The sequence below is a fragment of the Electrophorus electricus genome, chromosome 12 (assembly GCF_013358815.1).
Source record: "Electrophorus electricus isolate fEleEle1 chromosome 12, fEleEle1.pri, whole genome shotgun sequence".
Lineage (NCBI taxonomy): Eukaryota > Metazoa > Chordata > Actinopteri > Gymnotiformes > Gymnotidae > Electrophorus > Electrophorus electricus.
In genome coordinates, this window is record NC_049546.1 from 14,106,111 (window position 1) to 14,133,231 (window position 27,121).

A 27,121-nucleotide genomic window follows, 5' to 3' on the forward strand; every position below is an offset into this window, starting at 1 on the left:
TTAATGTCAAATTTGAAAAAGCAAATAGCAGCACTGACAGTAATGTATAGCACATAAGTGTACAGATCAAACTCATTAAAGCAGGTCCATTGGTAACATTAAAAAAGGTGTGTCCAATCCTGTTCTACCACTCCTGTTCTACCACTCTGGAGAGTTTAGAATAACACATTTACTCAAATATTTAGCTTTTGTTATATAGCTCAAACATGCTAGATTAAGGGTGGAGTTGAAGTTGAGGGATGGTAGCCCTACAGTTAAGTAAATTAGTAATCCTCATGCAAAACACGAGATCTGCATTATTCAAGAAGAGGGTTATAAAATAACGTGACACTATAATGCAAGATGTTTCTGTCGTAATGGGATTACAAAGGCAGCCAAATACCTATTGTAACAATAATATTAATAAAAAAAGGCCATGGATAACATATGAAAGCAGGTTCAAATATAACTTTTTTTTATGTGTATAGCAATGTTATTGAAATTGGTGTGTTTATAGTATAGCTGCGCACAGTATATAAATTCTTCTTAAATCGGTTTAGTAACCGGTCAAAGGCTCTTAATTTGGGATGCTAAGGCGGAAGGGGAAGTATTTCCTTGACGTGATTTTGTTATGTATACCAGCTGATCAACAACACGAGCAAGCAGCAATGCCGTGACGGTGGAAATAATACAAAACATAGATCATCTCTATCTAGTCTCGTTTTGTTTCCATCTGGTATTGTTCTTCTTTATTTATGTAATTCCTTTTGGAAAGAACTTGGCATAGAGCGAAAGACAGGTGAAAATTTCGGCTGCCTTCGTCGTGTTTCACACTTTGCAGCGCTGCCATAAAACTGGCCTGCTATGCTAATGCTAGCTAGCTAGTTAGCTAAGTAGTGTCGTAACAGCCTAGATGTTTGTAACGTCTACCAAATATTATGTCTGGTAGTGGAAATGGTGAATAGGTTGACGTGAGAGATAGGCTTACTGGGCCTCAGTTCAAGGAATTTGTCTACACCGCACGTTAGTGGTTGCTTGGCATCAGAATAGCCGAAGAGTCTCTTGCTCGTTGTCAGGTCATTTAAGTTTAGCAGAAGCTATTGGACTCCAATGACGGCGGAATCCTTCATAAAGACAGGATATAGTTATCAATGAATCTTTAAGGATCCACTTGAGTAAAATGTGGTTAAAACTTTTTTTTTTGCTCCTTTACCTTTTTGTTTTATTCGTTTTGGCTCGATTTTTTGAAGCAATTGTGTGGTATGAGACTGGAATGTTCGCAACACAACTTGTGGATCCGGTAACACTGAGTTTTAAAAAGTTGAAGACAATTCTTGAGTGTCGTGGTTTGGGATACTCGGGCCTCGCTGACAAACGTGATGTCAGCGAACTTGTCGAGAATTCGGGTAGGTTTTAAAAAACAAAAACAACCAACCAAACAAACAAACAAAACTATATTTGCAGTAATTTAAAATTTCAAGACTATTAAAAACCTGCATGCAAGTTGTATGTTTCATTGCAGTTTAGAGTTATCTGTAAAATTATTAGTTTTCTTTATGCAGGAGATCTGATGCAAGGGGAACTCTATTCTGCTTTAAAAAATGAAAAAGAGAAAATGGGATCTGATTCCAGCACTACTTTCAGTGGGGAGATGCACTTTTATGAGTTAGTGGAAGACACTAAGGATGGGATCTGGTTGATCCAGGTAGATATCCTGCTTTGTCTTAAGAAATTAGTTTAAAATGAGCTATTCTTTGCTTTACTGTGTATGTTCATTACATATGGTTTTCAGGGTTATTTTAATACAGTAAATTTTTCCTAGGCAACTTTGCAATTGTGGATATCAGATTTGACTTCTGGACACAATCACTAATGAGCAATTTACCAGTATATTTGCATTCTATTTTTAACTTGAAGATTAATAAATTATTATTTGTGTAGGTAATAGCCCAAGACAGAAATCCACTGTTGAGCACATCCGACTGGGGCAAGATGGTGCAGAAAGTTTCTGAGTTTGGCATTCGCACTGGCACGTTCAATTGTTCAAATGACTCAGGGTAAGCAGTTGCACTCTAAGAGCATATAGCAGACAAACTTTGCAACTGGTTGTTCATGCTTAAAGGAGCAATAAGTCATTTTTCCAATTATTCTTTTTCACTCTCTGAAACAGCCATAATATTGACACCTCATATCTTGGATGTTTCAGATTCTGTAAACTAAATTTATTTTAAACATGGTTGCCTCCATATGGGGGACCTGCTCCATAATCTGGTACATTGAGGACTACAAAGAAATTTGATTTTTCATCTCATGTGAGCTGCACTTTTAGAAAAAAAAAACAAAAAAAACAAGCACTGTTATAAAAACTTTAATACTTTTTGTGCTTAAAATGACTTTACTCCTTTAAATTGGTTCACAAACGTTTTGTAATATATTTATCTTCCCATTGATGTTTTTGTGAATATTTTGTTTCTACAACCAATCAGGTATTGCCATAAACGTGGCTGGATGAGATCCACTCTCATTATGTCGGTGCCCCAGACTTATGCTTCTAAAGGAAAGGTCATGCTGAAAGAGTATAATGGCAAACACATTGAGACTGAACACATCTTCAAATGGATGACTGCACATGTCGCCTCCCGTATAAGAACCATCTGTGTCTCACAACACTTGATGAATGACTGGTATAAGGGTGAAAAGCAGCCTGTAAAGATGTTCTTGTTTGCCAAATTGCTCCAGCCCCCTGCCTTTTTTTCTGCCCTCAGCATCAAATTTACAGGGCGCATAGAGTTCATCTTTGTTGATGTTCGGAACTGGGACAATGCCACCTGCTTGGAGGAGATTGGAGTGCAACAGATGCCCTCATATATCCTCAAAACACCAGAAGGCATCTACAGATATGGTAACAGCACTGGGGAATACATTTCCTTGCATGCCATGGACATGTTCCTTCGATCTATCCAGCCAGAAGTAAATGACTTGTTTGTTCTAAGCTTGGTAATGGTCAACTTAATGGCCTGGATGGACCTTTTTATAACACAAGGAGCCACCATTAAACGCTTTGTGGTTTTGATCAGCACACTGGGGACCTATAATTCCTTACTGATAATTTCTTGGCTTCCTATCCTTGGATTCCTTCAGCTGCCATATTTGGATAACTTTTATAAATATAGTCTTAAACTGCTGCGCTTTGCTGATACCACCACCATTGCCTCTTGGGTCAGGGCTGATTGGACCTTCTATTCTTCACATCCAGCTCTTTTCTTGAGCACATACCTAGCCCATGGCCTACTTATAGACTACTTTGAGAAGAAAAGGAGATGTAGCAACGAAGACCAAAATGCAAACAACCTGGAGTGGCTATCTAGTCTTTGGGATTGGTATACTAGCTATTTGGTACATCCTATTGCTTCTCTTCAAAACTTTCCCAATGAGTCAGACTGGGATGATGATTCTAATTTTCTTCTAGACAGGTTGGCATTCCCAGACCTTTGGCTACGCCCACTTGTTCCCATCGACTACATTAAAAACCTGCCCACCTGGAAATTTAAATGCACACAGTCAAAGTATACTGTCTTAAAGTGCCAGAATGATCCACCAAACAAGTTGCTGCACATATTAAATGATGACTCAGGTAGTCTCCAACAAGAATTTCACTACAGGTCAGAGAGTACACATAACATGGGGTGTTTGTCTAGAAATAAGTCAAAAGAATCCTGGTCTTGTGGAGAGGAACAGGACAATGATTGGCCCTGCAGTATGCTTCATTGCACAGAATGCGTTGTATGTTTGGAGAGCTTTGAAACTAAATGTCTTGTCATGGGACTGCCATGTGGTCATGTTTTTCATCAGCAGTGCATTGTGGTTTGGCTAACAAGTGGGAGACACTGCTGCCCAGTGTGTCGGTGGCCGTCTTATAAAAAGAGGCCTGCCAGACAACATTATGTAGATTATCCACCTGAACCAGAATTGCCTATGTGATTTGTTGAAGGCCTGCTTATGGCACTAAACTTATAAAATACTTGATGTGTCCACTGTTAGTTTGTAGACCCATAGATACTTGTTTTGTTCCAGTTCTTATTTTTAGTGATTTGAACATGCATACTCATTACAGTGAATGGGTCTTTTTTGAACATATAAATGCTAAGCATGGACAAAATATTACTATTAGCTAAAATATAAATCTGACCTTTTGTAGTCCGTAACCAAGTAATCTCTACCTGGAAGACTTGTGAGCTTAATTTTTCTGAAGATGATTAAATCTGCACTCTTCTGAAAAATATTTAAATTGGAATAAGATAACTCGTACTTTTAAAATGTATTCTAAAATTGATTTAATACCTGTGACATGGCAATGTCGAGCCATTCTTATTCATTTGACTATCATACAGGCAAGGCAATGGCATTATAGTTTTTAAGAAGTCTTACAAATTTACATGAAGTAAATCTGGTGTGGAATTTTACCATCAGAGCTCCATATACATATGTTGTCAATTTATAAATATGTTAAATTACAGTATTAAATTGAGTTCCTTAAGCCAGGCATACATTACCCAATTAATATTTTACCCAACTTGGACTATTGGTAATTAAATCCTTAAATGTTGCTCTTGTGTGCAGAGTTCTTTTTTCAGTTCAGTAGCTAGTAAACAGAGAGGTTATGGACCAAAACAAGTAAGCATGTACTCTTGGATCAAACAAAGTAAGCAGTGTGCTTAAAAAAAAAAGAATGATTCAGTGTTTGCATGATTTGGTTATTTGAATACTCCATTAATATCAAGGTTACAACTTGAGTACAGCTACAAGTAGGAGTCCATTCCAATGTAAACAAGGGAAGAGATATGAACCTTCAAAATTTTGTCCTTTGCAGATATTGTATATGGGTAATCTCACTAACCATTCCTGCTTAACCGATCCTTACAAGTGTGTAGACTCTGTATGTTTTGTAAGACAACACAAAAGAAAAAAGTACTGTCAGGAAGCCCTTAAATAGCCTTGCAATAAAAAAAAAAAAGGTAATAAAACGTGTGAGATTTGTGACAGAGTTGGCTTGTGTTTGCAGTAAAGTGAAACTGCAAAGAAACTGCCAACAGTGGTTGAACTAAGAGTAATGGCACATTAGTCAACCCACCTTGACTGAAATGGAACTCTAGAAATGTCCTAGAACAATGACATGACTTAAGAATGTAAATATGTGCAGTAGAGTTCTTCATTAAAAAAAAAAACAAATCTATTTAGTGTGTCATTTTGATTCCAATGACTTTAAGTTGTATGGTATTTGAAATGTGGCGTAATTTTGTTTTTGTAATATATAAACACAGCCACTTTGGCCAGTCATTTGAGATTGACCACTATTAATCATTGGTTCAAGAGCAGTCATCTGGCTGCAAGATTTGGGAATGAAAGTGGGAAATTTTAGGATTGATATAGATATATAGATATAGATAATATAGATAGAGATATAGATATAGATAATATAGATAGAGATATAGATAGATATAAATCATTTTTTTATATCTTTTTTTTTAATTTATGACACTTGTTTAGACAGTTTGAATTGTATTCTATAAGTGAGCATCTCCTACTTACTTACTCCAGCTGTTGGTATGAATTTGAAACTTTGTTAAGAGCTTTTCTCTGTTATGATGGTCAGTTCATTAAAATATTTATTTTCATTTTGTTTTTTCGCTCACATCAGTTTCGGGCAGTGTCCATGGAATGTTTAAAACCTGATTTTTTGGGTTAAAGATGTCACCCTTGTTCACGTTGTTTGTAATAAAAGAGCAAGATGATTAAGTGGGATTGCAATGGGGGTGGGGGGAGAAAAACCAAATTAGATCAGTACTGAAATATCAGCAGGTAGGTTAATAGACGAGCAGCATTAAGGAAGAGAAAACGGTCAATTATTTTAAAAGGTGAAATGGAAAATCTTGCAGTCTTGAAATCTTGAAGTTTAACAGTGAATATTGTTCAATCTAAGGGTATGTCTCGAACAGCTCCCTAGTTCGGTAGCTACTGGACATGCGGTTCTTTCTTTTCTTTATTTTAAGTTTGATATTGCTTCCAAACTTGCAACTTTGTAGTTTTAAAGTATGTTTAACTACAGCCTTAAAATGATTATTTTATAGTAATTTTAACGTTGAGCAGTCTATAGCTAATGCAAATGGCTCTGATAGTACTAGAATCTTATAGCTCAATTAGAAATATATGGCTGGTTCACATTGCTTTTTTAAAAAATTAGTTGCGTTAGACACCTGTAAGGCTCATGTATACTGCAGTAGACTCAAAGGCTGATAGCAGAGATTAGCACATCCCAGGCTGGTGAGAAGTGAATAATCAGTTCACATGGCTTTGGTATTGTTTTTTTTAGATGTTCTAAAGCCTTATGTAAACGGTAAACTACTAGTCTTAAGGCTGCTAGGAAAGAATAGCACAACACCATTTGGTATTCTAGCGTCTTTGACTATATTTAGCCATCGGGGTGGGGGTGTTCTGTCCAATTACATGGATCCAGGAAGTGTCTTCTGATTGGGTAAAGGCAATGATGGGGGTGTGATATGACCTTCCATTGGCTCCTGGGAATTACAGTTCCTTTCGTAGTCCATAGACATATCGAGTTAGCAGGTAACATCAGGAGACGTGAGTGAAGGAAGCGCTATTGGTGGGTGTCTTGACACAATTTCTACTGTGGCAAGACATTTTTGGCGAAGAGCTGAAAATTAGTCAATTAGCTGATGACATTGTGACATTTCTTAAAAATTATGGAGATTAGAAAGGCACTTAAGGCTGTGGATGGTTTTTTTTTGTTTGTTTTTTTTTCCTTTTTTTTTTTTCCTCCACCTAGAGTCTAGTCTGAAAATAAACCATAACAAATGTGAACTCTCAGGCATATAAATACTAGTACAATATACCAGTAAAATATATTGTTACATATTTTGTAAGAAATTGCTCCATTATTTAAATAAGAATATTATATCTAATCTTTAGGAATATGTTACTTTAAATATACTGGATTGCTTCACTACAAACATTTTTAAGATCAACTGGTTGAAAAACTAAAACTAGCTCTTCACTATGGAATATTTTCCCAAATTTATTTATTTATTTAACAACTTGGATGTATAAAATTTAATTTGATATTTAATTTAAACAAATGACCTCTTATGCTGTCTAGGTTCCATAAACAAGTGCTACAAAAATATATATTACTCACCAGAATAGATCTCTTTTTAAGCACTAGTTTCTAGCTACCTTTCTACTAGTAATCAGAATGTTGCCGATTCAAGCCCAACCATCACCAAGCTTCCACTCTTGGGCCCTTGAGCAAGACCCTTAACCCTCAGTTGCTGAATTGTACTTGGTCACAATTGTAAGTCGTTTTGGACAAAAGCATCTGCTACATTTATGGCATGTAAGTGATGATCTTTATGTCAAATCCAACTTTCAGATAAAGAATAATTTTAGTATCAGTATCTGAAGAAGAGTTTCTCTTTGTTTGTGTAATATATGTGGATGTAAATGTTTCCTGACTTAATATGAGAAGATGGCATGTTCTGAAATAAATGTTCTATTTATGAAGAATTTTTAAATATACATAAAGTGTATTCTGCTAAAGTTACTTTGGAGAAGCAGATAGACTATAGCTGTTCATTTTCTAATACAGAAAGGGCACCTTTTCAGCACCTCTTTAAAATGTTCCATTTTATCTTTGATCTGGCAGGAGATGGTTCAATTTCTAAATACAAAGCTTAAAATAAATTTGTTTTTAGATATGTCAACTGTCTTACAACATTTTCATAAAAATGTATATCCCTAAAAATTAGATATATAATTGATTTATTCTTTATACTGTGTAAATATTATATTCATGAAACAAAAATATGTAACTTGAATTCCTGTTTCAAAGTTTTCATAGCAGCTTTTAATTCTATTGATTGTTTGAGGTTTTCCCTGAAAAATCAAGTTACAAAGACGAATGGCTTCTTTTGCTTCTAGTGCTCATTAGTATCTTTGCCCAAGATGTTTCCTATTGCTCTACAATCATTAATGAAATTAATTAATATTATTGTAATATTTTCGAGGACAGGTCATATAAATGTAACACTTTACATTTTCAATCCTCAAACTGCTCCAAACTTCAAAGCTACTAATATTTTTAACATTTAAATGCATGCTCATAGTTTTAAATATTGTAATTGAATAAAAATTACCTAGGTACAAAAGTGAGTGGGCGATACCCCCTTGTGGCACCAGGCGTGAAAAAGGTGAACTTCCCCTTTTAAGTGAATTTTACTGATTATGGCAGCCCTGTTGGTTGCGGATAATATCTAGCGTCCAGATTGTCAGATTGCCGAATGACATTACGTTATTTCAAAATATAAAATAGCAATCCACATTTATCGCATGTAACTGAGTCATCCTAATGTTCCTTGTGTGAAAAACGTATCCAGTGCTTGAATTTTTTATACTGAGCCACTAAATGCAGAACTAGTGAGAACCAAAACGTGGCCAGAGAAAAAACGCGGGGTCAGTGACGTGTTTTCCTTAGTTCCGTGTGTCTAGAACGCACGCGCAGGATTTCCACGACTGCCTGAAAAAAAGGATAGGTGCTACAGTGCATGGGCTAAACTGTTACGAAGGCTGGTAACTTTTATAATGTTTAACTGAAGTGGGAGGTAAACATTGGGCCTGAAACTAAGATATCAAAGGAAGAACAGTAACAATGTTACGTGTCTGTTGCAAAGGTGCGAATGCTACAGTGCGGGTAAGTTTATTCGGTATGTATTAAATCGCTGCTTATCCAGTTAGCTAAGATAGCTAATTAACTTGCTAGCTAGCTAAGTTTGTTCCGTGACTTTTCATTTGCTGGCTAACTGGAAAGCTAAGCTGGCTAATTTGATAGCTTGCTAGCAAGCAATTTAGACAAGAACGGGCCTGCAGTGTCTTGCGCGTAGTTCTAAATGCCCTTGGACATACGTGTGCTCTGTGCGACCCAGTACAATTATATAAGCTTTTAATAAATAGTTATGCTATTTGTGTTGCTGTTGTGTGCTATTTGGCATGTCTAAAGATGTATTTGTGAAACTTTACGTACGTAAACATTTTCGTACACTATAAACGCCATACTAAGTCTGGAGAGATCCCATGTTGAATGACGGGTGACCTAACATTAAGGGAAAGACACATCTCCACTGCAGCCAATAAGACAAACAGGGAGACTGGAAATGCGTGTTCATGTTTTCCGTCATCCACTCATGTGAATAAGTTACTAAAGAACTGTTGTGGGGAGTTAGCTGCTCTAAATTTATTGTATTGTCGGTCTCTTTTCGAGTATCTAAACTCACGCCGAAGAAGGCATCTGTAATAGAAAATGTTCTTTTGTATTTTTTTTTATCAAGAGGACATGACCTTGCCAGAAAAAATTAAGTTGTCCATGCACGTTTTCATGTCCATTTTTGAAATGTAAAATAATTTTAAACTCTCCAACCTTAATGAGTGATAGACTGGTTGCATTTGACTCCCAGTGTAATCCTACTTAAAGCATGTTTCTCACTCATCACTAATTGATAGATTGAATTTATATATATATATAATATATATATATATATATATATATATATATATATATATATATATATATATATATATACACACACACACACACACACACTTGGACATGCAAAGACTTTGTGGATGTTATTTTGCCAAAACTTAACAAACTTGTGTTTTCATCCAGGCAAGTGTAACTCTGTTAAAACATAAGAATAGTAATAATAATTATGGTACATGAAGTAGCATATGTAACTGAGCCATCTTAATATTGCTTGCATCAAGGACATATCCAGTGTCTGAATTCCTATTTTTTGTAGTGTTTCACAAATTATTGAAGTGTTTTGAGAGAATTTTATTTAATGGACATGAGTCTCAAACTAGTTCTGTACTAATTGCATGTATTTATTTTATATAGAAAAGAAAATCAATGTTTTGCTGCTTAAATTGGACACACTGTCAATTCATCCTGATTTAATGTATTTAAATGTTATCACAGTCTGGATTTTAAATAAACATTTTTCAAAAACAGTCAATAAAAAAAAAAAATCAGTTTATTATAAAATAAGGTATCCATTATATATCCATATGGACACTCCCTGGAGGTGACCGGTGCTGTGACGGAGACTGTCGTCACTGGCCCAGGTTACATGGGTGCTGGGCCAGGGAGCTGGCTCTTTGGTCTAGTGGTCAGAGCTCATGTTTACCTCCTGTCAGCCTTGTGTTCAAGTCCTGGGGTAAGGGTGGCTACCTTCAGCCTTTGTCGTACATATCAATAATATCAATAAACATGATTAGAAACGGCTCCAGTACAATTCAACAATCTCACTTATTTACCAAACTAGCTACTTTGCCAGCTAACCTTCTGTTAAGTAGCAGTGGGATGACTGCATGACTTCCCGAGTCATGCACAAGCACTGTGGACTCTTTGGACTCTGGCAAGGTTTGATGTCTGTTTTTAAGTAAACATATTGGTCTATTGTCTTCACTAGAACCAACTCAACAGTTGCTGGATTCTGGGAGCTTATTCACAGCCTTTTTGTGGTTTGCTAATGATTTCAAGAAAATATGCAAAAATGCTTTGAAAAGTCACTTTTGGCTTCTTCATCTCACCCTTCTGTGATAGAAGTAATACAGTATCACCTCACTTTAGTATTGTTTTGGTATGCTGTCATATTTTTGTTGTTAGTGAGCCTAATATTCAGCAACCGTATCTGGTTTTTGGCTTGATGTATGTTTTTGCAAATATTTTTTGCAATCACAATGGGGTGTTGGAATCTCATGGATATAGTCGTGGATGAAAACAACGTTTGGATGCAGAGAATTTGTATCAATGATTTTTAGGAATCGTGTTACTTGAGTATCTCAAGGAATTGTTTCAGCCCTAACCCAAAAGGAACAAGGTTTTAAGGATGAACGCATGGTAGGGAGACAATTAAGAACTGTACTAGGTGATCTTATCCTGTTTACAATTTTAAATCTCTCATTCTCACAGATTTTATTGCTAAATTAATGGCCAGAGTTAGTAAAAGAAACATTGGGACTGATGGGACACTGTGGCTTCAATTTAGACACTTTGTTCTGCCTAATCCTGCTAATGTTTGCTTTAGGGATCATCTGTGATCATCATTAGTTATGTTAATTGTTAATAATATGAGATGCTGTCATTTCAGAGATAAGTGTCTCACTTTTACATCCACAGAAATGCTTGTCTGAAAGAGTTGCAGTCCATTCACTGAAGCATTGCCATCAGTACACCTCAGCTAGAAACTCAGGGTAAGAATGCCTAAATGCTATCCCAAAAAGCATACTCAATTCCATAATCAGAATATTATGCTTATACACCCAGTTTAACTGGGTGTATAAATTTATGTAGCCTTTGTTTAAATGAATGAGTTTGTTTCCTGTCTCATGTTAATCTTGGCATGTTTTGTAAGAAAGCGCTGGTGTCATCTTGTTTGGTAGTGTATATTGTATTTTAAATTCATTTTACATTTTACATTTTTATTAATTTTCTGATGAAAATTGATATTTTTAATTGCAGATCTGCTGCAGGTAAAATTATGGCTGCCAGCCTTCTGACAGTGAGTGGAGGACTGGGTTGTACAATCATCTATGCCAAATGGGATCCCAAATTCAGGGCAAATATTGAGAAGAGCATTCCCTACTCTGAACAGCTGTTTTACATGATACTTGGGCCCCCTACACCACCGTTTGTCCCTTTGCAAAAGAAACCGGTAACAGTTTGTCTAATCTGTATCATGTGTCTCATACATTACATCTGTCTTTGAAGTAGAGGTTGCTATAGATTGTTCTCAAATAACGTGTGCATATCTGTATGCCTGCCTGCTTGTGTTTTTGTGTTGGGCAAAGATTGAAACACTGCAGATATCCTCATTGACTGAAGCCATAAAGGACTCCAAGCAAGCCAAAACTGAAGGCAAGGCAAAAGAAAAGCAGGTGGAGTCAGCACCTGTGGAGACCACACCTGCTGTAGAGGAGACGCCAATTCAGCCACTGCAGACTGTAGAGGGTGAGCATATGTGAGGGGGTATACAGTATTATGTGAGAGACAGATCTGTGTATAGAGCCAGGCCTTCTAAATCCCACTGCTCTTTTTCACTTGGCTTTGTTTTGATTCATTTACTTTGATTCTTAATTGTATGGTTTCAAGTGAAAATGGCAGATGTTTAAATTGTAACATTCATTGCACACTGGCTTTGATCAACATTGGTGCTTAGTATTTGATCTTGTACTGTCATAAGTGCCTCAGTCCTGTCCATCAGCCATGCCTTTTTCTAGCCATTGATAGGATTGCAAAGGGGAGAAAAGAGTTAGTGAGTTAGTCATTTTGATGTGTATAAACAGCAGCATTCCTGTTACCACCAACTGGTAACATGAAAAAGGGAAATGTCTGTTCTCACACCTCGTTGGGCTTGACCATTTCAAACTGTCTGGGTGGCACTGTGACAGAGTCCATTTTCCATTGAAACAACCTGGATGGCACTGAGAGTGCATGTCTGTTTTTCGTTGCATTGCTAGCTAGGAGCTGGCCTGGTTAGAGTCCAGGGCCTTTCTAGGTAGGCCTTTCAGAAGTAGTAGATTTGGGTATCATTGGTCATGTCTGGTCCTTGCTGTTGATGATGATTGTGGAATGGTTTATAGCCGGCCATACAATGAAACTTCAGTCATAATCAGCAAAGCAAGGAGATCTGGCTTGATGTCAGCCATGATGAGTAAATTCTGGTGAACGTGAACTAAAATATAAGAAATTAAGCAGAACCAACAAAGCAAAGAAAATATAAAAAATAAAATATGGCAACATGGAATTTGAGTCTGATCTTACCGCTTAGCAGGAGGTTCTTGAGAGAGAATTCCTGTAGGACATTAGTAAGAGCCACCATGAACAAAAGAAAATCATACATTTACTACAAATTTCTGTCTCATGAGCTTCAAATGAAGTTTGTAAACATAGTATCTCAACCTAGGTTGGGTGAAGCCACTGGATATTTAATTATTTTCCTAATTTCTAGAAGTTACAAACTACAGACATATATATATATATATATATATATATATATATATATATATATATATATATATATATATCATTGCTTCATATAAGATTTCTAGTAAACACCAATTAGGAGTGGATAACAATGTTTACAATAAACATGAGGTGTAAGCAACATACTAGTTAATTGATCAGGATGAATAATTTATATGAAGGAACAAGTAATGCAAAGAATAATGAAACAATGGACACCTGTCAAATAATAGAAGCAAACATCACAACTTGAAGATTATATTACAATAACCATACGTTACTGGCTGATTACCATTGTGCCATTGTTCACATTATACTCAACCCAGCCATCCTGATGCAACTCTCACTGTTGTTGCAGAAACCTTGGCTGAGGCAGCCAATTTAATTTTGGCCATCAGCGAGGTGCAGTCAATGCCTACCCCAGGCAGCTGCCACAACCCAGTCATAACTCAGCCTGTTGTTCAGTCCCAGGCCCCTCCTCTTCCAGTTCTTGTTGAGACAACGGCAGGTCAGAACTGCACCGGGGTGACTGCTGGCTGGAGCACAGTGGCTTCCAGGACCAGCAAACTGGCTCAGCCAATTTGGCACATGGCTACAGGCCTAAGGGATCTGTTGATCAGCCACACCACCCCAACAATTACCCCCCTCTACATGTGTTTGCAATTTGTTTCATCCTGCATTGAATCTTTTGAATTTCTTGTGTCCTGGCTGTTGACTTATTACTAACACACTATTTTTTACATGCCATGCACTTATTTTAAAATAGTTTAAACGAACTAACCTATCACAAAGTCACAATGACTAATTCGAACCGTTGTTTTATGGCCTGAAATGTTCTGGTCTGCTTAGTTGCATTGTACTTTGGTGGGTGTGTTTCAAGCCTAAGTGGGGGTGATGAACAATGTTCAGAGCAAAACAGTGAACGTGTTTATAATGGTGACAGTTACTATGAATGTTCTGTGTGTGCAGCTGAACAATGTCACGAGTGTGCCCCTAACGAGCCTGCCATGAAAGAGCGGCCTGTGGAGGAAGTTGCTGCTCGCTTAGTGCTGCAGGACCAGGCTGAACAGGATACGCTGGCTGGTAAGGGTCTGAAAGGCCTTTGTTGAAACATCACATACACCTGTATAACAGTTATTTATTTTTTTTAATTAATTAATTAATTTTTTAAATTGAGGTACTTTAGCATACCATGTGATTACCAAACGAACTGTTCAACTAAGTAGTTTTCTTTGAGAACTCCCTGGTACCACCATCTGAAGCTTCTTGTAGCATGGGCTTAACTTTGGACAACCAGTTGTCTCTCAACTCATGTTTCAAATCTAACCCAGTCTTGCAGATTTCTCCTTTGTAACATACGAAGGATTCGGCTCATTCTCTTGCAGGAAGCTAACCAGGTGCTTGTCTCTTGTGATCTCAAAGCTAGACTACTACAACTCCCTACTTCATGGCCTTCCTTTAAGAGCCATCAGATCTCTACAACTTGTCCAGAATGCAGCAGCATGACTGGTGTTCAGTCTTCCAAAGATCACGTGTCACTCCACTGCTGTGCTCCCTTCATTGACTTCCAGTAGCTGCACACATCTGATTTAAAACCTTGATGCTTGCCTACAAAGCCAAAAATGGACCAGCCCCTCCATACATGAGGTCAATGGTCCGTACCTCGAATACTTCGAACCTCAAGTATGACTCTGCTCAAAATACCATGCTTCAAGTCTCATGGAAGACGAGCATCGAGACTATTCTCTGTCCTGGATCCTGTGGAATGAACTTCCACTTGCTGTCTGGACAGCAGAATTCCTTGCAGTCTTCAAATGCAGACTGAAGACTCATCTATTCATGGAATATTTTGATGACCACTGACCCTGCTCCTATATTGGCTAACTGAAACTAGTACTTGTAGGATATTGTTTATTACAATGATGTCGACTAACAAACTCTAGTACTTTATTTGTTTATTGTACTTATCATTGTCGAAGATATAGCTTATGTACACTACATTGGTTAAAGTACTTGATTAGTAATCAGAAGGTTGCCAGTTCAAGCCCCACCACTGCTAAGTTGCCACTGTTGGGACTCTGAGCAAGACCCTGAACCTTCAGTTGCTCAAGTTGTATTCAGACTTGATTGCAAGTCACTTTGGATAAAAGCATCAGCTAAATGCCGTAAATGTAAATAATCAGGTGTTCCAATAACTTTGCTACAGGTGTATAAAACCAGCACCTAAAACCAAGCATGCAGATTGCTTCTACAAACCCATTTGTGAAAGAATGGGTTGCTCTCAGTGAGTTTCAGCGTGGTACTGTGATTGGATGCCACCAATACTAAATATTCCACTATCAACTGTCAGTGGTATTATAACACAGTGGAAGCGATTGGGAACGGGAAGTGGAAGCAACTCAGCCACGAAGTGGTTGGCTATGTAAAATGACAGAGCGGGATCATTGGATGCTGAGGTGCATGGTGTCGTCAACTTTCTGTAGAGTCAATCACTACATTGTATTAAGTAGTCTGAAAAGAAGCTGATGGAAGCACTCATGAAAGAATATACAACTCAGGAAGGACCCTCATGTTGAACTTGATGAATGTCTTGTCTGATGGACTATATATAGTTTTATATGCAGAAATAAATGTAACAATAAATATACTGTGATGTGTGCTATTTTATTATTTATGCATTACTATTATTTATGGGTTTCCACAGTAGCCCTGAATAGTCATGTCAGTCATTTGCAAGGTGACATCACAACTGAATACCATGTGACTACTGTTTGACTTCAAGTAGAGACTTCGCTACATGTGCTTTGAGAGGTGGAGAGAGATGATTTGATGGCTGGCTGATGTGTTTTCTCCCAGAGTTGTCAGCCAGACTTGAGGAGACTCTGGGGATCTCGGCCAAGCTTTCTTTGCAGGCCATCGGTGCCCAGGAGGCAGCGCTCTCTGCCATAGGTACCCACACCCAGAGACTCCGAAAGGCATTGGACTCAGAGGTAAACCCTCTTTGTTGCTATGATTGAAATGGAACCCTACTCTTTCCTTTGCTCCCAATTGCTTTCTTTTCTACTTCACCATTATAAACATTTCCTGCTGAAGTGCTGCTGAATTTGTCACATTTGTCACATGTAATAAGATCTGATGTAGTTGTTTGGAAAATATTAACTAAAAGGGTTCTGTTCAGTAGCATGTTTCAGACTGGATGCTTTTGATGGTGGAAATATAGCATACCATGTGTTTTTTATGTAATTGGTACCAGTTGGTACCATACTGTGTATTTAAAAACTTTAGTTTGAGGTGCTTCAGTTTAAGTGTCTTAGTTTGAGGTGCATTGACATGCAGTGCTTAGTGAAGTATTTGGTTTTTTAAATTCTGTAATACAAGCATGTTTGTGTAATTAGGATCCTCTAGATAGTATGTCTCCTCAGTGGAAGGAACTAGAGGAGGCATTAAGTGAAAGGACCTGTGCTGTGGACCAGGCTGGACAAGCTCTTCATCAAGCCAAGTAAGACTAGTCAGTTCAAGTACGGTAGATCTTTGTCATCATGGGCATATACAGTGTGCAGTACACAGTGAGATATGTTTCTCCTGAACCCAGGTGAAAGATACAACCATACATGTATGACATACAAGCGCTGAACAGTATATAAATGCAAGCACATTTGATTTTACTTGACTGACATGCAGAATGACCACTCTCAAACCTATTTTGTTATGATGTAATGGAGGTGGCATTTGTAATCATTTATACTTCAACTTTGCCAAAATACTCATTCCCAGAACTCCACACTTTTTTATAGAAAAAAATTATTAAAGATTAATTAAGGTTAATTGATATTAAATCAGTCTCACTCTTAATACATATCCAAGGGTCTGATACCACTGGTTAAGTAAGTTGGGCATTAAATATAGTAAATGAGGGATAAACACACATGAATCAGGTAAATGGAATGCGATAAGCATAACACAAAATTAATACAATGAGAATAGCAAACAAGGTAAAATAACCATAACTTAGAACCTAGGGAAAAAGCAGTGGAATTTGGAAATGATAAACTGGCACTCTTGAACAGCTAATCATTGACGGGTTTCCCCTAACCTAATTCTGTGAACATGTTATCATCATAGATGAGGAACTGGCATCAAAGCTGAACAACTAGAGGAGGTTAAAGCCTTACTTGGATTGGTGAGATCCAAGTTCAGGAGACAGTTCACATGTGCCTTGAAATGGACCATGCTGGATACCTTTATGGGCTCTGGGGACTTGCACATGATGCTGGTAGCTTCAAAGGCACGGCGATGACCCTGTGTACGTTCAGTAGGGGTTGTGAGGGACTCAAGAACATGCAATACCACAGTGTAGATCTAGTAGGACTTGTGAAATAACCTGTTGTCTCCGTAAGCTACCTGGGTGCTTTGTTGTTGTTTATTTTTATTATTATTATTATTATTTACATTTATAGAGCACCTTTCTCAGACTCAAGGATGCTTTACAGACAGATATCAGCTTTTACAATCAATCACTCACATCGATGAGAAGCAGCAGCCAATTTGCGCACGGCGTACTCTCTCGGAATCCACAGCTGCCTGGGGGACTGCACTGGGTGCAGGGGATGGGAGGAGGTTAAGACCAGGACAGAGCACCAGCCATCACTGGACATACATGCACACATGCATATCAATATATACTTAAACACAGGTTGCATTCATACAGGACAATTTAGAATTTCCAATCAACCTAACCTCCATGTTTTTGGATTTTGGGAGGAAACCCACGCAGACACAGGAAGAACATGGAAACTCCACCCAGATAGGGACTTGAGCTTAGTGCTGAGAGGCAAACGTGCTAACCACCATGCCACTAAATTGGGGCTAAATATCACCAGATGAATGGAACTTCCGTTCCGTTTAAAGTTTCTCTCTAAAATTACTTCAACCCCAACTTCCAGGAAAAAAGCTATTTACTTTTTCTGCACCTGAGTTTTAACAAAATCTTTAAAGGGGCATTAGCAGGAGTGTTGCAAGTCTTGCTTTGAATGACGGACAGCTTCATGAATTCATGAATCACAGACATCTAATACATGAATATTAATTTCTTTAGTCTCTGACTAGATGGGTTCCGATTTCAACCGAGGCAGGTTTCCTGGTGTTTCCAAAAAATTAAATAATGTTTTACAATTCTTTTAATAATTTTATACCTGAGGTGTTGTAAATCTGCTTCCCATAACACAAGCTAACTATACATTATTAGCATCCTAGTTCAATTGAGCACATTAACTAGGCTCATGGGGGTACAACTTTATAATATTAATAATTGAGACATTCCTGGCATAGACACATGAAATAATGAGAGGGAAATGAAAGAGAAATGAGAGGTTTATAAGAAAATGGAAGCCAGATGGTAATTTGATTATACTAAGCTAATTATTCACTAATTACACACAATTATTTGTTGCTGTACATTTCGAACCAAACTTCTTCATATGATAACTTTATACATATATTTTGAACAAGTCTGGAAGGTTCACAAAAGCTGAGGGTACAGCTTGTCTCATGACAGTCACTGGGTGGCACTATGGATCCATGGAAGAAAACTTATATTGACACACATTATTTTGGAAAATTTAGATAAAGTGTGGTCTTGGGACCATTTTAATGAAGGAGAGTTATGTTGTCTAGGGAGGATTAAAATCCAGTGGCATTTTTGTAACAGTTTTAACAGGCATTAGAAACTTGCACTGGAAATGGTTATCCACACATCCACAAATAGTAACTTTACAACTCCTAGGGTCAGATGAAAAGGAGAGGCGGTCATAAGATTTACACAAGACATAAAAAATAAAATTTTGCACAAGTCTTAAACCTTCCTTTCTTTAAAACTTGAATCCTGTTTATGGTGGTTTGGCCCAGACTTACTGGCTCTGGGGGTAGTTTGTTCATAGTAAAACCTGGTTATCCTAAGGATGAGGTGCTGTACAACCTGAGGGTTGCAAGGGTAATACTGGAAGAAGGAATGTCTATACTCCACTAAACAATCTTGAAAATGGACTCATAATTGAAACATGACAGTCCCCCAGGAAAGATTTCCAGCCCAGTAAGGTGTTCACAGTATATATCAGTCTATTACAATTCTTTCCACTTTTTAGAGACGATGAACTGTTTGGGGGTTCTAAATACAATGTTAAATTGCTCAGATGCAATTTAAATCTTCACTTTCCTGGCATAAACTACAGCTGTGCTTTTAACTGTGAGGTACTTAACTTGATCTTTCGTAGTTGACAGATGTATACACAACCTACAAAATCGCATGAGTCTGAGACACTTAGCTGTTCACAATATTGGAAATGCTTGCAATATAAGGATTTTCCCGTAGCCCATCGGCAAACAGGCAATGTCTTTCTTATTACTAACTGCTTTAAGCAAAACATTTGAATTACTTTTAATGAGAATATACCATGTACTGCACAAATCTTCAGCCCCACACATCTTGTACTGAAGGGATCATTTTGCCTCTCTATGTTCAAATGTTTGCTAAGGCAGAACATAGCTGGGACAACAAAATTTTGATTCACGTTGGACCAGTAACAAACAATGCAAAGACATGCATATACTTGGAAGTAAGGATAGCCTGTGAGAATGCAACTGGCAGAATATTGACATTATGGCCAGGTTAAAACAATCTAGATGTCAGAGACTTCGTCTTAGACGCTCCACCCAGACATAGACAAGCATGTTTGAGCCACCTGCTAACTGGCTCAATGTACTAAGCTAGACATTTACTAGATCCTTACTTGATGGGATACTTGATCTGTAGCAAATGAAAACAAATGGGTGTCAGTGATATGTATATGAGAGAATTGTAGCCATGTTACCTTTATGGTTAGCCATGATAGAATTTGTTTAAAGGCCCAGGATCATTTTGTAAAATCTAAAATATATTTGTATGAAACTAGTGTTTAAATATAACAATTCATTTTTTAAAGCAGAAATATAAATTCAGTGCTCAAAAACAACCAAATTGGCTGATCAAACCTATCTGAAAGTGGTCTGGGTTTGGTCCTAATATTTCAGTGAACATGCCTGTTTGACAACCTGCTATCAGAGACTTGCAGAAGGCTGTTACGCAGTATGTAGCCATATTTACATTTAGCATGTTCTCCAGAGATGAGCCCGAGTGTGGTGCTGCCTACATTAATGTTTAGAGCTTAAAATGCTTTTCCAATTGCTTGGAACTGTTTTCAAAAGGGACATTTTGAAATGTCTTACACAAGACAGTGCCATTCCTGTTAGGATGTTACTAGTCTATCAGTGAGACCTTTTTTTTGGCTTGTGTTGATCTCCATTATCTCCAGTCTCGTTTACTTACTTATGGCTCTCTGTCCATGTGTCTGTGTCTGACATCAGAGAGCAGCTTGAGAAGCTCAAAGACATAATTAACATCGCAAAGGAATCCAAGATTGATGCAGCCAGATCCCAGATCTTGGCTGCTGAGGAAAACTTGCACAGCATGATTGTGGATTTGGATAAAGTTGTAAACAAAGTAAGTATTCCAGTCTGACCCAATAATATGCCTAAAATGCGCACACATGCACGCACACACATCCACCATCTTTCCTTTTCAGTTATTGATCTGTCTTGAGCAGGTAACTTGACACATATTGGTGTTAATTGCAGCTTCAAACTGATTTGCTGTATAAATTAATGCTAAATTTTCACCAGGTATGAAAATGCTAACCATCTGCTTTTATACCCTTTGTTATAACTCCTTTTGTTATGAAGTTATTGCTTATGGCTTCAAAAGAGAATATAGTAGGGAGGGGGTAATGTTATAGTTAGCGTTGCTAATATTACCAGCATATTATAAGTTATCCAAATTACTTCACACTGAGTATCTCCTACTAGCTCTCATTTATATTTAAGTACTTCTACACACTTTTAAAGGTTTATGCATCATGCTGCTTCATAGGGGCTACAAAAAATCATAGACCACACATGAAGATGGTTTCTCTGTCCCCATGCCAGGTGCATGCGGCCCAGATGGAGGCGAAGATCATGTCTCAGTACAGTGAGCTAGTGAATGAGGCCAAGGCTCAGTTTCAGAAGGAGCTAAGCAGCATCACTCCTGAAGTGCAGGGCAACTGGAAGGGTAAGTTCTCCTAGAACCTGCCCTGCTTTGCAATGTTATGCAGCTCATGTCGCACTGATTAGGACCATACTGACATCTATAATGAGTTAAATGTCTAATAAAGTTTCAGCATAATAAAAAGCATAAAGCTATATGCACTGCTTTCTGTTTAACATTTATTAGCTTACTAACTATTGGCATTTTGGATTTTATTTTGGTCAATTTACCTAGGTTTGCTCATGGTTTGATATCACATTTGGCTTTTGACTGAGGCCTTATGTTATGCAATCTTCACTTTTAAACATATCAGTAGAGCTAGAATGAAGGCTTCAAAATGCTGACCAAATCTTATTTATTGTAAGCGGTTCAATTGAAAGACATTTCCTAGGTTTAACTTTGGTTTGTGGGCCTATGTTCAAAACAAATCTGTCTGAAGCTTTCTTTTCTGCCATACCTCACATGAACTTGCTTGTCAGGAATAAATCTCTTCACCCCGATCCCCCAATAGGGAAGCTCAGTGCTGACGACCTAAACTCTCTGATTGCCCACGCCCATCGACGTATTGACCAGTTGAACCACGAGCTGGCTGAGCAGCGTGTCCGCGAGCAGATCCGCATTGACACAGCCCTTGAGCAGCAGCGGCACGAACATGAGAGAGTCCTGGAGCAGGCAGTGGCCACTGCGCTAGAACACAGCCGTGAGCAGATGAGACTCGAGCAGGAGAAAAAAGTATGACTGACGGTTATGTATGATTTTTGGTTGGGGTGGGGATGTTTAGATAGCAATACTGTATGCAGTAGTGTTTTCATTACTAGTTTGTTTGAGATTCACAGCAAGTCTCTAATTGAATGAATATTCCTCTGCCCTCTTAAATTGTAGCTGGACCACCATTCACCACCATTCTTTCCAGCAACTGCAGAGGTGACAATATAGGGAAACAAGGAAATATTTACATGAGCTTCGAACGAGAGACTAGGATTCATGATTGCATCAAGATCTTTAACTGTTAAAGATGGTGTGGTTTGGAGACCATGGAACTATTATATAATTGGAGACTACTTCTGGCTGCCTGTGGGTCTGATAGAAGCACTTCTATTTTGTCAGGATTAAGGGAGAGAGTTTCTTAACATCAAGTGTCTGATGTCCTTTACACATTCCTCAATAATATTAAGATGATATTCCTCCTTTGTTTTGGCTGAGACATATAAATAAATATCAGCAGTATAGCAGTGGAAACTAGCAGTGCGCTTACTTATAATGTCACCTAGAGGTAGCATTTATAAAGAAAAAAGCAGAGACCTAGAACAGATCTTTTTTGGACAACAGAACTAACCTTGGTTTATACTGAAAGGTCTCCCATTTATGTTCACAAACTGGTACCGACTGTCTAAATAAGATTTAAACCATCCCAACAGCAGATTCGAGTCTGTCTAGTAAAATGTGGTTTATGGTGTCAGATGCTGCATTGAGATCATAACTCTGGTCAGAAGCCAACAACAGGTCATTAACTACTTTAGTAAGTGCTGTTTCTGTACCATGATTAGGCCTAAACCCTGACTGAAGGACTTCTGGTATTGTGGTATGAGCTTAGCTGCTGAGCTACAGCTTTTTCTGGGTTCTTGAAAATAACAAAATTGACAGCGAACATGGGTGGAGATTAGCTTTTTTGATAAGTGGTCTGATTACTGTTAACTTGAATGATTTAGGAACATAGCCAATGTTCAGGGAGGAGTTTAAGTTGGTAAAGCTTGAATTACTTAATTCATTTAAGGCAGCGATTCTAGTAAGCAGGTGGAATATTTATGAGTATGAGATCAGAGATGTTAGTTTGGGCTATGGGATAGGACTAAAGGCTTGTAGCACCTTTTATTGGCATGGTTGTTTTGGTCTCTAATTGTCTATCTGATGCTAATTAATACTAATATATATTCATAAGTGGAGCAACATTTATTGTGCAGCAAAATGCTGATTTTGGGCAGTGGTAGCTCAGTGATTAAGGTACTTGACTTGTAATTGGTAGGTTGCTGGTTCAAGCCCCACTGCTGCCAAGTTGCCACTGTTGGGCCCATGAGCAAGGTCCTTAACCCTCAGTTGCTCAAGTTTTACTCGGTCATCATTTTAAGTCGCTTGGATAAAGGCATCAACTAAATGCCATAAATGTAAATGTAAATTTGAAGTCATTTGATTAACTTCTGTAGGGTTTGTGGATATCCCAAGCAGAGATGATGATAAATCTGTGAGGTTTACAATAAATCTAGGGGCAGTGGTTGACATGGTTATGTGACTGGTGTGGTAGTGAGGAGAGGTCACTAAATTGTGGCTAATATGTAGTTTAGATGAAATGAAGGAATGGTCTGAGGTGGCACCAGAGTGTGGGTTCTTCTATACATTGGGTGAAACCAGTTGATTGGGGTATAAGAGGCCAGTTTCATCGGGTCCTGGGCACTATCAAAGTTGAAATGTTGAAATCACCAAAGATAATAGCTATACCTACCAATGTGACTAGATTAGAGAAGAAATCTGTAAACTTCTTAAATCTTTAGAACAAAGGTGCTCGCAGTGTTGTCATTGAGTTTACTAATACTAATTAGGTTATTAATTTATACATTTTAATACAACTAATAATACCTTTTTTTCCTGGTTTTCTGTATTTCTGCTTAGCTTGGGTAATAGTATGATTCATAAATCCCTCTATTTGCCAATATTGTTTAAAATATAAATAAAGATGCAGAGACACAATAATTAGTTGAAGGGAATAGCTGGTCCTGCTCTTTACTGCAAGTCAGCATTAACACGCATTTGAGGCATCCTCTGGAGAATGTCTGAGGGGCACACAAGAATTAAATTTTAAAAATTACATTTTTAAGGGTGATTATATAATCGCTTCTCCTTTTAAAACTTTTAAAGTCACCATTCTATAATATTCATCATTATATAAGTTGAAATCCAACTCACAATGGGGCCTTCAGTTCATTAACAAACATTTTACTACATTCTCAAGTGCTGACAAAGTTGTATCCTTTATACCTACTACAGGAATGATCCAGAGATAATCCAATTTACACTTGCTCAGTGGCCTTATTGGAATTGCACCAGTTTGCAGAGGCCTTTGGAGAGGCCTACAGAGTTTTCCACTGCATACACAGATCACTTCATAAGGAATACAGATCTCTGTTTATATTATTAATATTTCTAATGCCGTGTTTAAACCTTTCTGTCTGCAAGCACTCTTTTTTATTATTTTTTTTATTTTATTTTTTTTATCTCGGCAGACACAATGTCAATATAGTGTACCTTGGGTGAGATCCCGTAGTGAAGTCAGCAGTTGGTTTAGCATCTTTGTCTGCTGCCTGTCCTCTGCTCTGGATTGTCATTGATTAAGTGTAATAAGAAGTAGGATTGAAGGATTTATTTGCTTGGATTTGTTTAGATGTTAGATAAAATTAGAACTGACACCTTTTGTATTACATTTAGAATCTCTTAGGCCCTTTCTGTGGATGTAGAGTGCCAGGGTCCTCCTGGCTATACACTACCACTGTAATCCAATATAATGTGCTTATTTTGATGTTGAGTGACTGTAGGACAAATTGGGAATGTATCGGATGAGTTTCAATATTTCACTACACTCCATGTTAAATATGAACTTGCCACTGGGGATAACGAATTATTGGTTTCTTGCAAAATATTTACAACGCTGTAATTTTTAAAAATATTTGTACCTCACTAAATGACAATTTTAGAAATTAGTCATCACCTAATTTAACAAAAAAAAATCCTCCTAAATTGTAAAAATAGAAATACTTTAATCACCCCCCAATGGTTAAATCTCGAACAATACACATCAATGGAATAAATAGCATGTTAGCACCAAATCTAATCCATTGAAAATGTAATCCTTTATCATCTCATTATCTCAGATCCAGGCAGCACAGGAGGTAATGGAGGCGGAGATGAGGACTCAGCTACGCAGGCAGGCGGCAGCACACACTGACCACCTGCGTGACCTGCTCAAGGTGCAAGAACAGGAGCTACGGGAGGAGGCGCAGGAGGTGAGTGGCAAGGGCCTGCACACTGCTCCAGTCAAATATATGCCTGTTATTCATTGCTGACATGTTGAACAATTCAAAGATGCAATGTGAATCTTGTGTTTGAAAATGGTGAGGTGCAGCAAAAAAACTAAAAATATGTGGATCAAAACCAATGAATCAAAGTTACCACGACAGGTCTAAAATTGCTTTTTTTTTACAGACTTTGAATAGTAAGCTAATGGAACAGGAGACACAATACTGCCGTTTGGCCCAGGAACAGTTGCATACTTTTACCTTGGACATGAACACTGCCTATGCTAGGCTTAAAGGCATGGAGGAAGCCATAGACAGTGAGTCAACACACCTCTTTTAATGACATTTCATGCCAGTTTTTGACTAATGTGCATGTTTATTAGAATTATTGTAGATTTAAATAGATTCCCAAATGTGCTGCTCTCCACAGGTCATGTAATTGCTGAGGAAGAGGCTCAAAGGGCCCATCAGCTGTGGTTATCTGTTGAGGCTCTGAACTACACTTTAAAGACTGCAGCTGCTGATTCTCCTACCGAGCCTTTAAAGGGCGCTGTGCATGCCATTAAGAAGAGCTGCCCAGACAATGAGTTTGCCCAGACTCTAGCTACAGCTCTTCCTGAGGAGTCACTAACCCGTGGCATCTACAGTGAGGCCTCCTTGCGAGCTCGCTTCCATGATGTCCGGCAGCTAGCGCGTCGCGTGGCACTAATTGATGAGACACACAACAGCTTGTACCAGTACTTCCTATCCTACCTGCAGTCTGTTCTCCTCCTTGAGAATGAGCAAGAGGCACCACCCATCAAGCTGGCCCCTGAAGCTCTTGATACATTTAAGTTGCTTGGATACGCCAACTATTGCATGGAACGTGGTGACCTTGAACTAGCTGCCAAGTTTGTCAACCAACTGCGTGGCGAGTCTCGACGCGTGGCTCAGGACTGGCTCAAAGAGGCATGTCTTACACTGGAAACTAAACAGGTGGTCAGCCTTCTCTCTGCATATGCCAGTGCAGTAGGTATAGGCTCCACACAGGCTTCTTAGTGTCCCCACATGAATTTGTAAATTATGAGGACTGCCGCCAGCCCCTAACTAACAGCAAGCTGCTGTTCCTCTTATTTAATTTATACATAATGGCATACTAGCATGTTTGTCTGCCCAACGCTAGCCTATTCACTGTTTCAAGATAGTAATACTTAAGATATCCTGGTGGTTTATTAGACTTACAAATGATCAAGTCCATGTCGTAATGTGGTAATGCTCTCCATTGATGTTGCAAATCAATAAACGGATGTTGATCAGTTATATTCCCATTTCTTTCATTTGAATCATAGATGCTCCATGACAATATATCTTTGAATATCACACTAAACTTTGAAAGCTCATGTCTTGTGAAGATCTTGGCATGGTACTTGTATGTTAGATGGTTTGCATCATGCCTGCCAAGTTTTTCCAAGTTTTTAAAGATGACCATAGCTGTTTAAATCATTAGTTTAGATTTAACTGTTGGGACTTTATATTCAACACTGAAAATATCCCCTATAAAGTTGTTTCCAGTGGTAGCTTAGTGGTCAAGTTTCTCAATTTATAATTGGAAGGTTGCCAGTTCAAGCCCCACCACTGGCATGTTGCCACTGTTGGGCCACTGATCAAGGCCCTTAACTCTCATTTGCTCAAGTTCTACTCAGTCATAATTGTAAGTTGCTTTGGATAAAAGCATCAGTTAATTTCCATAAATGTAAATATCAGCTCACCCAGTCTGCTTTAGACAAGCTTGCTGGAAGTCTAGCAATATGTATTGTGGTATGAGATTAAATCATCTTGGAGCAAAAATAAAGGGCTGGAATTCCAACAAAGTATGTTGGGCAAATG

At 38.0% G+C, this 27,121-nt stretch overlaps 1 protein-coding gene across 5 annotated transcripts; it reads left to right on the top strand.

Moving 5' to 3' along the window:
• The first annotated feature begins 625 nt into the window (after positions 1–625).
• Positions 626–26,556, top strand: immt (inner membrane protein, mitochondrial (mitofilin)). Of its 5 annotated transcripts, none has more exons than XM_035532036.1 (13): positions 2,799–2,881; positions 11,231–11,304; positions 11,573–11,765; positions 11,902–12,061; positions 14,045–14,158; positions 15,932–16,065; positions 16,471–16,574; positions 20,474–20,609; positions 21,092–21,215; positions 21,703–21,923; positions 25,112–25,243; positions 25,443–25,572; positions 25,686–26,556. In XM_035532036.1, exons 1-13 carry the CDS (start codon positions 2,801–2,803, stop codon positions 26,291–26,293), a joined length of 2,211 nt encoding a protein of 736 aa, XP_035387929.1. In that variant the 5' UTR covers positions 2,799–2,800; the 3' UTR covers positions 26,294–26,556. The 5 variants fall into 5 exon arrangements, 4 of the variants coding, with proteins under 4 accessions (XP_035387929.1, XP_035387930.1, XP_035387928.1 ...); XM_035532035.1 differs by lacking the exon at positions 2,799–2,881 and adding an exon at positions 8,548–8,743; XM_035532037.1 differs by lacking the exons at positions 2,799–2,881; positions 25,443–25,572; positions 25,686–26,556 and adding exons at positions 8,546–8,743; positions 24,586–24,587 and having other exon boundaries at positions 25,112–25,232.
• The last annotated feature ends 565 nt before the right edge of the window (positions 26,557–27,121 follow it).